Genomic DNA, 10,754 nt, shown 5'->3' with positions numbered 1-10,754 from the left:
TCCTCAAAGTAGCCAGTCAGCAGCCAGAGTTGGTTTGCCCTTCTCTAGTCCCCTTGACACTCCATTATAGAAACAACCCTACTTCCCTTTCTGCGGGAGCAAAGCCTGGGGGCTGGGGTCTTTTCGGACCCTGTAGGTCGCACAAATAACCAGGTATGTCTTTGATTTCACACACTTAGGGAAACGGACCCTCCTCCTAACGGAATACCCTCAGGCACTGCGCGGAAAGGGGCAACTGGGAACTTAGGAACAGACTTCTGAGCTACAGCTTTTAGGAGATCACAGTACCAGCGGAAACCAAGGCAAGCAGGCAGTGATTCCCACTAACGCGCGCCGGGGCGGAGCTTCCGTAAAAGGGCGGTGCGCTACTTCCGGGGAGGGGCGGAGCGTTCTCGCCTACTCAACTAGGGCCGGGCCAGGCCGGGGCGGAGCTTCCCCACCCGCCGGGGGCGGGGCGGAGCTCGACCGGCCTCCCCGGGTCCCTCGACTGCGCATGGCACGTTGCGTGTCTCCCTCCCAACAACCGGCCTGGCGGCGGCGCGGCCACAAAACTGAGGAGGCGGAGCTGAGACCGAGTCGGGACTGCGCTCTAACTCCAGGACCAGGTACTGGGTGGCGGGGCCGCCTGGTGCGCTTCCGGGACCAGTCCTTCTCGCCCAGATACCGATTCCATCTCCTCAGGGGCGGGCCTTGGCCAAAATGGTCATCCCTGCTCTCCCTCGCCTTCCGCCGGCCCCTTTTAACCCGCGTCCTGGGTTCCCGAAATGAGGGGCCGCTGCCCGAGAGCAGAATAGGCTTGGGCCCGACCGGGAGACGCCGGAGCGGAGTTGCGGATTAGGAGAAGCGAACTCCCGCCTTCCCTTCCCATTTACCTCTCCACCACGGGTTCCAGGTGGGGAACATAAGGCCAGATATCATTTTTGTCCTGCTCATTTTTGTCCTGCAAAGTAGCAGCAGATCCTGGTGCTCCGTCCCACACCAGAATCTCTTCCGAGGCAGGACAGGCAGCGAGTCAAGCCCCCATTAAGGACACAAGATCCGGACGGCTCCCTGAATCGGCCAAAACTAAGAGGGATGATCATTGTCCTTTTAGTTTTTTACTTGGTTTGGTTTTGGGTTTGGGGGGGTACCAGGGATTGAACCCAGGGGCACTTTACCACTAAGCCACATCCCCAGCCCTTTTTTGTATTTTATTTAGAGACAGGGTCTCGCTAAATTGCTGAGGCTGGATTTGAACTCGCAGTCCTCCGGTCTCAGCCTCCCAAGCCAATGGGATTACAGGCGTGCCCACTGTGCCCGGCTTCTTTTTACTTTTTTAAAGAATATTTTAAACATCCACAGTAGTTTTGAGGTCGGAGGTGGGGACCGGGGGTGGGGGGGATGAGCAGGAGGGCAGGGGATAGGTTAAATAAAATTGTTCTTAGTTTTCAGGAAATCGGGAACTAACCTGTACGCCCAGCTTTTGCAAAGATCCTAGCATATATATTTTAATTTGACCCTCCCCACACACACATACAGGAAAAGCCGTTGGAGTTGTCTTCTTAAGGCGATATGTTGAAGTAGAACTGTCTTCCAATGTGTACACATCTTTTTTCTTATTCATTTCTTTTTTCGTACTTGGAATTTGGTACCCAGGGCACTCTGCCATTGACCTGTATCCCAAGTCTTCTTATTTTTTTTTTTTTTTCATTTTAAGAGAAGGTCTTGTTAAGTTGCTGAGGAGGCTGGCCTCCTCAGCTTCCACAGTAGCTGGATTGTAGGTGTGTGCAACCACACCTGGGTCAGACATTTCTCTTCAAGGACTGATTATACTTTCTAGACACACCAAAGACTTTTACCAGAAAGTTGATGGAGAAATCAAATTTGATATCTGCTTTATGTCAGGAGCTTATTAATTCACATATTAGTTACTCTGCTGAATTGGTCAAATCTGTTACACACTTTTTTTTTTTTTCTTTTTTTGTACCAGGATTGAACTCAGAGGCACTCAACCACTGAGCCACATCCCCAGCCATCTTTTGTATTTTATTTAGAGACAGGGTCTCACTGAGTTGATTAGTGCCTCCCCCGTTTCTGAGGCTGGCTTTGAACTTGCTATTCCCCTGCCTCTGCCTCCCCAGCCTCTGGGATTACAGGCATGTGCCACAGCACCTGGCCTGTTGCACACTCTTTAACCCAGTTTCCTAGAGTATTCTGGCTCAAATTCAGTGTTTTGTGATCTCAGATATGGAGGAAGTTTCAGAACCAGTGACAAAAATAGAGAATAAGGGAAAACATAATCAGTAAATAAATTCTTTCTGGGGCTGGGACTATGGCTCTGTGGTAGAGCGCTTGCCTAGCATTGTGAGGCACTGGGTTCAGTCCTCAGCACGACATATAATACATAAATAAATAAATTAAATAAAGGTCCACTGAGAACAACAAAAATGTTTTTTCTGTACCATTTGGTAGCTGGTCAGCCACTTTTTGCTAATCAGTTGATGTCATTTTATCTTTGCACACCCAGTCTTGAGCTTCAGCCTAGGTTTTGCTCTCACTGTGATTTTTAACATCACAAGCTTTGGAACAGATTTCATTAGTCCTTTATCATTTGGCTATGTGACTTTGAACTAAAGTTTTCCTGAACCTTAATTTCCCAAACTATAAAATGCAGCATGGTAATATTTAATGTGAGCTGATGTCTGCAAAACATTTAGTGCCTGGTACATAGTAAGTTTGCTATAAATGTTTGCTACTTCCTATAGCATAGGATACCTGAAGTGAGTACAGAGGGACAGGACAAAGTTAGCCAGATTGGGGACAGGAGGTGGTCCCATAGGGGAAGTAAGATATCTCAAGCATTTCCTTTGGGCTTCATTTCTTTCTTTTCAAGGGCCTTACCCTAAAAGTGTTCCTTCTCAATTCTTGTTTCCCATCCTTCTGCTTTTCTCTGATTATTTTCTCCTTTGGTGAATTTCAGTCACTCTCACAGCTTCAGCTGCTGACCCCCTAAGTCCATGTAGTCATCTCTGACCTTTCAATCATCTGTCCTATTTTTCTAAGTGAATACTGCAACCTATTTATTCTTGTAATATATATCTATCTGTTTAACCTCAGTATGATTTAAGAACTTGAATTCAGCCCGATGCAGTCGTACATGCCTGTAATCCCAGTGGCTCAGGAGGCTAAGGCAGGAGGATCTTGAGTTCAAAGCCAGTTCAGCAATTTAGCAAGGTGCTAAGCAACTCGGTGAATCCCTGTCTCTAAATAAAATACAAAATAGGGCTGAGGATGTGGCTAAGTTGTTGAGTGTCCCTGAGTTCAATCCCTGGTACCCCTTCCACCCCTCAAAAATAAGAACTCGAATTCATCTTTACACCCAAACTACTTTTTAAAAAAAAACATTTATTTATTTATGTATCTTTAGTTTTTAGGTGGACATATTATTTTGCTTTTATGTGGTACTGAGGTTGGAACCCAGTGCCTCATGCATGCTAGGCAAGCACTCTACCACTGAACCACAACCCCAGCCCTACACCCAAACTACTTCTACTCTGAACTTTTCTATTCCTGTCATTGAAACACTATTTCTTTCCCAATCACTTGGGTGCACACTCAAAAAGAAAAAAAAAAATTGGAATGATCAGTTGTCTATAGGTAGGATGGGCTCCCTGATAAGGTGCTAAGTCTCTGCCATGGCAAGTTTTCACATAGAGATTAGATAACCATATATCCAGGATCTTGTAAAACATATTCTCCAAAGTGTAGGGAATGGGCTAAATGATGGTGTCCTTTCTAAATTACTTTATATTTAATAAGTAATTTATAATTACTTCCTGCTCCCCTGTTCATCTCTCTTTTCTTTCTTGGTTTTTTTTTTTTTTTGGAGATGGGGGCAATACTGGGGATTGAACCCAGAGGTCTCTGAGCTACACCCCAGTCCTTCTGTTTATATTTTGAGCCAAGGTCTTGCTAAGTTGTCTAGGCTGGCCTCAATTTTGTGATCCTTCTTGTCTCAGCCTCCTGCATAGCTAGGGTTACTGACATGTCACTGCATCTGGCTCATCTCTCTCTTTTTTCTCCCTCTTTTTTGGTACTGGGGATTAAACCCAGGGGTGCTTACCACTGAGCTACATTCCCAGCCCTCCTCCCCCCCCCTTTTTTTTTTTGAGACAGGGTCTTGCTAAGTTGCTTAGGGTTTTGCTGAGGTTGCCCAGGCTGTTTTTTTTTTTTTAAAGAATTTTAATATTTATTTTTTAGTTTTCGGCGGACACAACATCTTTGTTTGTATGTGGTGCTGAGGATCGAACCCGGGCCGCACGCATGCCAGGCGAGTGCGCTACCGCTTGAGCCACATCCCAGCCCCCCAGGCTGGTTTTGAATTTACAGTCTTCCTGCCTCTCCCTCTAGAGTCACTGGGATTACAGTGTTGTACCACCACACTGGCTTCTCTGAGTTATTTTTACCTCTCCCCTTCCCCATTCTTGTGCAGAACATTCTTTAGAATGTTTTTTGAAACAAGATTTCTCAAATATTAGTTAATGTGATGATCCACATATCAGCATTACTACCACCTGGGAGCAGGTTAGAACTGGCAGGCCTCATTCTGAAACAAAATTTGCATTTTAGTAAAACCCCCATATGTTTTGCATACACAGTAAAGTTTGAGAGACACTGTTTTATACCACTGTTGTGTGTTTGTCATCTTTCTGTTCAAAACCTACAGTGGCTTCCTACTGCCTGCTGAATAAAATCCATACTCCAGCATGCATTGAAGGCCTATAGATTGTCCTCATATATGTGGAATTCTGCTTCTGTAACTGCCCTCACGTTAATTGGAGAATACATGCAAGGTGTTTGCAGTATGGCAGGCACTATTGTAGAAACTGGAAGACACACACCTGTAGACAGGACAACATAAGCATTAAATAAATCAGGAGCTTATGCTAGTTCTGGCTTGGAATTCCCGTGTTTATTCATTCTCTTTTCCTTTCCAGTACTGGGGATTGAACCTGGGAGTGCTTTACCACTAAGCTACATCCCCAGGCCTTTTTATTTTATTTATTATTGGGGATAACTCAGGGGCACTCGACCACTGAGCCACATCCTCAGTGTATTTTGTATTTTATTTAGAGACAGAGTCTCACTAAGTGGCTTAATGCCTCTATTTTGTTGAGGCTGGCTTTGAACTCACCATCCTCTTGCCTCAACTTCCCAAGCCACTGGGATTACAGGCATGTGCCACCATGCCCAGCTTTTTTAAATTTTATTTTTGAAACAGTTTTACTAAGTTGCTCAGGCTGGCCCTGAATTAGGGGTCCTCTTGCCTCAGCCTCGTAGTAGATGGAATGACAGGCATGTGTAGCAGAATTCCCACTTTTTTGAAGTCCTGTTTGACGTTCCAGGTTCACTACAGTTGATAGCATTCTTCCTCTTTGCTGAACTCTATAAGAAATTACCCATTGCTAATTTCTACTTATACACTTCCCTGTCCTGCTATTTGTTTCTACCACTAATTTATAAGCTCCTTACTTTCCAGGAATGTGTCATGTCATATCTTTTTGTGTTGCTAAGGCCAGGTACCAGGGCCCTGTCAGAGGATGTACACATTTAAGGATGATGAAACTGTGTGGTTATCCTTTAAGTCCCGTCCTCAGCATACACTCTGTGTCTTTAAGATTAGCTAGAGATGCCACACCCCATCTAAGTGTACAAGCTTCTCCATAATAGTTATTCTTTCTATTAGTGCTCTTAATGTAAATATCACATTATTCTAGTGCTAATACTTAGAGACAGTTTGTGGAAAGTATATAGGATTTAGTCATGCTGGTCAAGACAGGCCTCCTTTTCACTTTTCTTCAGGATATTCATAGCCTTGAATACCAGTAGAATCTTTTAAATATCATTTAAATCTGCTTTTAAGTAATGAAGTTATTTCTGGGATGGGTATAGCTTAATGGTAAAGTGCTTGCCTAGCATGTGTGAGGCCTTGTATTCAATCTCCAGCACTGCAGAACAAACAGAACTGTTTCTGTGTCTGTCCAGTAGTAATATTGCTAAAGAAAGGAAGCTATTTCTGTATCTGTTCACTAGGAATATTGCTTTGCTCATGTTTTATGGTGTTAACTAACATGTGTGCGCGTGCATGTGTTTGCACTAGAGATTGATCCCAGGAGTGCTCTTTTACTGAGTTACATCCCCCACCGTTTTTAAAATTTTGAGACAGTGTCTCTAAATTGCTCAAGATGGCCTTGAATTTGCCATCTGATGCTGGGATTATAGTTGTACACATCATGCCTGGCTCAGCATAATGATTTTAATGTTATACAAAGTTTATTTGTAAAAATGAACTAGGAAAGTCCTTTAACATTTATGTAACGTATACTCTTAGTCCTTAGGTAGAGCTTCTCTCAGCCATCTCAGGTGTGTATATATATATTAGTAACTGTATCAAAGAAAACACATGCATGCAGTTTTAAAGATAATGGTACAATGAGCTAATAAAAGCAGTGTCTCCTTGGAAAGAAGTATGTTAGCTTCGCTAGTCATTCCTCTTACTCTCTTCCCCTTTTATCTCACATCTCTGTCAACCAAACCTTTCCCTTCATATTATCAAACTCAAAGACATTCCAATTCTGTTCTATAACTATAATTAAGCATCATGCTTTGTCGTTCCATTCTAAAACTTGAAAGCTAATAATGAATTATTACAATTTTTTAAGCATTGTTCACTAAAGAGCCAAGTGGTATTCTTCACTATAGTTCCATTGTTTTAACCTTGCCATTCAAGGTCAAGTGTATTGATCCTGCTATCTATCTATCTATTTATTTATTTACAGTATTGGGCTTTGTACCCAGGGCCTCACACATGGTAGGCAAGTGTTTTACCACTGAGCTGCACCCCCAGCTCTTTCTTTATCTTATTTTGAGAGAAGGTCTCTTGAACTTATGGTTCTTCTGCCTTAGCCTCCCAAGTAGCTGGAATGAGAGGTATGTACCATGATGCCAGGCTTGAAATGAAATTTTTTTAAAATTGTGAATTGTTGTTGAATTTTGTCAGATGCTTTTTCTTCATCTATTGAGATGATTGTATTTTTTTCTCATTTACTTAGTTAATAAGGTAAAATTAAATTACTATTTTATTTATTTATTTTTGGCAGTACTGGGGCTTGAACTCAGGGCATTCTACCACTGAACTACATCCCCACCTCCCCCATTTTATTTTATTTTTTTAGTTGTCAATAGACCTTTATTTTATTTATTTATATGCGGTGCTGAGAATCAAACCCAGGGCCTTACAGTGCTAGGCAAGTGCTCTTCCACTGAGCCATAACCCCAGGCCAACATCCCCGACCTTTTAAGATTTAATTTAATTTAATTGTTTTTAAGACAGGGGCTCACTAAGTTTCCCAGGCTGGCCTTGAACTTGCAATTCTCCTGCCTCAGCCCCCCAAATTACTGGGATTATAGGTATGCGTTACTGCACTGGCTAATTATTTTTTTGATTCCTTAAAATTATTCTTTCTTTATCAGCAACTAAAAAACCCACTTTTTTATATATTAATTCTTGGGTTTTTTTTTTTTTATTATTGTTGTTTTGGGGATCAAATCTAGGGGTGTTCTACCACTGAGCTACATCCCCAGCCCTTTTTTAAATTTTGAGACAGGTTTTCACTAAGTTACTGAGGCTGACCTGTCTCAGCCTCCTGAGCCACTGGAATTAACAGGCATAGCCCCTGTGCCTAGTTCATTTATTCATTTTGAATGTTAAATCAGTCTTTCTTTCCTGAGATAAACCCTACTTGGTCATGGTGCATTATGTTTTTAGCCCTTCTGGATATAAATTTTTAAACTATGACTGACAGATCAAATAAGATGGGATAGTGGGGAGAAGATACATTCAAGAAAGAGTAAAACTTCTTGGAAACTTTTTACTATGAATCGTTAATTTAATAAAAAATTATATTAGAACGATGTTGGGAGATTGAGGGCAGTCAGTAAGGTTGAGGAAGGTGAATAGAACTTAGTTTTCATCTACCATGATAAGAAATTAGTAGGTTAATGTCTAAGACGGATAAGTCATAGTCATATAGACATTATTTAAGGAGGTGATAAAAAGAAAATAAATAGCCAAAAGAATTGAAGGTAATTCCTTCTGGAAACAGGTAAGTGAGAGATTGGGTCAAGAGAAATTTAAAAATTAGAGAAAACCAAATAATAGCCGGCTTCTCTTTTCTCATAGCAACTGCAGAATTTCAGCCAGGCATGATGGCGTAGGACTATAATCCCAGTGATTTGGGAGTCTGAGGCAGAGGATTGCAAGTTCTAGGCCAGCCTCAGCAACTTAGCAAAATCCTATCTCAAAATAAAAAATAAAAAGGACTGGGAGTGTAGCTCATTGGTAAAGTACCCCTGTGTTCAGTCCTCAGTATTAAAAAAAAGAAGAAGAAAAGAAAGAAATTTTAGAGTTTCAAGATGTACTTGACCAAAGTATATCCAAGTTTATTGTCACTCAAAATTTCTCTAAACAAATACTTAGAAGCTAGCAACTTATAGATCTAGTGTAAGTTTTTGTTAATCAAAAGATATTTCTTTTTTTTTCTTTAATCTTTATTTTATTTTTTATGTGGTGTTGAGGATCGAACCCAGGGCCTTGCACATGCTAAGCGAGTGCTTTATCGCTGAGCCACAATCCCAGCCCCTCAAAAGATATTTCTATGAAAGGGTATTTGACTAACTCAGCCTATTTCTGTTTTCCTTTTAGGTTTAAGTTTTTGAAAATAGAACTACATATTAAGAACTCATGTCTTTTCTTGTAAGTAAACCAGAGAGAATTAGGGTGAGTGTTTCCATTTTTCTGACTTTACTAGTTTTCTTGTTTAAAAAGTAAAGTGTTTTGGCAGATGTCATAGGTGGGTTTTTTGTGTGATGCTCAGAATCATGCAGAAGTGAGGAATGTAGGAAGTAAGGTAGATGTTGCAATCTTTACTCCTGAGAGAAGAACTTGCAGGCAAGAGACACAGTATGTACTGCCAGCCTGTCTAATGGGAAAAAAATAAGAAAGTGTGAGCTGGATGTAGTGGCACACACCTATAATCCCAGTGGCTCAGGAGGTTGAGGCAGGAGGATAGTGAGTTCAAAGCCAGCCTTGGCAAATCCAAGAACTAAGCAACTCAGTGAGACCCTGTCTCTAAATAAAATACAAAATAGGGCTGGGGATGTGGCTCAGTGGTTGAGTGTCCCTGAGTTTAACCCCTGGTACCAAAAAAAGAAGGAAGATAGTGTCATATTTATGAATAAATATCACTTATAAGCTAAATGACTTAAAGTAGATACTATTTTCCAATGTAGATACTGTTAACAATCAATCTTTTCCTGTTTTTTTTTTAATGGGTTAATGTTAGTTAATCTTTTTTTTTTTCCAGTAATGGGAATTGAACCCAGGGGTACTCTACATTCCCCAAACCCTTTTTATTTTTTACTTTGAGACAGGGTCTTAGTAAATTACTGAGGCTGACCTCAAACTTGTGATCCTGCCTCAGCTTCCAGAGTCACTGGTATTATAGAGGTGTACCACCAAGTCTAGCTCTTTTTATTTTATGTTTATGTATATAAGAATAATTTATTTTTGTAAAAACTAAACATTGGTGTTAATTAAGAAGAAAAAGTATCTCTCTCCTTAGCCTAAACTCTGCTCAGCGGAAAGAATGCTTCCATGCCAAACTTTAACACTAGTCTTTAAGTGAAATACAATCTTTAATTCCATTGCTTTTAAATACGAACTACTTCTCCATTTTAACCAAGTGAAACCACTGATCAGTATGATGAAAATCTAATACTCACTTGAAGTGGGCCAGTTAAGCAAACCATAGAGTGATCCTGCTAGTTTGGTCCTTGGGAAAATGGTAGACAATGTAAGCTTGGATGTCTTCAGAAACCCCAGTGGATAAAAGAACATGCAACTTACTGTGTTTCCTTTGCAAACTAATGTAGGCTTGTGAAGAGCTATTGTTTCATTTTTGTTTTCTATGTTTGATTCCAGTAACACTTTTCAGATTGGCATTAATGATTCAAGTCATCTGTAAATAGATAGTTATAGAATGAATAAGATGGAAGAAAATGTAGTTTTTACATATAGGAAAGACAAAGGCATATTTCATTAGTAGTAATATATATTTATCATCTCTCAGATTTTAGGATTAGTTGACCTTTTACCTAATATTAGGTAAAGAGGAATTGAGAAAGGAATTAGTCTATTGTTTTTAGCTGATTTCAAGATTCTTTCAAAACTTCTATAGAAATGTATCCTAACTATACTGAATGATTCTGGTGGTGCTTGTTGTTGTTGTTGTTTTTGTAGTTGTGGTTTTGTTTGTCTTTCTAAAGGCTGATAGCTAATTTGTTCTGGCTTGGAAGAAATACTAATTCTCTTTGGGGTTTTCCTCTTTAGCGGTGGGTCTCGGAAAAGTTCATTGTTGAGGGCTTAAGAGATTTGGAACTATTTGGAGGTAAGTACGGTATGACACTTAGCCATCACTTCAGGATAAACATCACTATTATTTAATTGATTAGATCAGTTTATATATAAATTAGCGATTCTTAGTGCAAGTGTTAGATTTATTTGGCTCCTTTTTGAGTGTATTACTTCCCAAAGATTTGAGGTCTAGTCTGACAATTGTCCTTGACCTGTCTTGATTGTTAGAAAGCCAGTACAGTATTTACTTAAAGGCAGATAAGTTTTTTCCTAAGTGTTTGTCCTATTGAAGTACACTTTA

General features: G+C 40.6%; 1 protein-coding gene across 8 annotated transcripts in view; it reads left to right on the top strand.

Moving 5' to 3' along the window:
• Nucleotides 1-485: 485 nt before the first annotated feature.
• Nucleotides 486-10,754, top strand: part of Strada (STE20 related adaptor alpha) — a 31,858-nt gene continuing 21,589 nt past the window's right edge. The window contains exons 1-3 of one of the 8 annotated variants that reach the window (XM_071603920.1): nucleotides 486-605; nucleotides 8,744-8,818; nucleotides 10,430-10,487. In XM_071603920.1, the coding sequence (XP_071460021.1) occupies nucleotides 8,783-8,818; nucleotides 10,430-10,487 (94 nt within the window). In that variant the 5' untranslated portion in view covers nucleotides 486-605; nucleotides 8,744-8,782. Of the gene's footprint in view, nucleotides 606-825; nucleotides 893-8,743; nucleotides 8,819-10,429; nucleotides 10,488-10,754 lie in introns of those variants that run through there. The other 7 variants (XM_027946255.2, XM_027946252.2, XM_027946253.2 and 4 more) reach the window with 7 other exon arrangements.

This window comes from Marmota flaviventris, chromosome 17 (assembly GCF_047511675.1).
Source record: "Marmota flaviventris isolate mMarFla1 chromosome 17, mMarFla1.hap1, whole genome shotgun sequence".
In the NCBI taxonomy this organism is placed as follows: Eukaryota; Metazoa; Chordata; class Mammalia; order Rodentia; family Sciuridae; genus Marmota; species Marmota flaviventris.
Note: the sequence above shows the minus strand (reverse complement) of the source record. Positions and strands in the feature narration are given on the sequence as shown.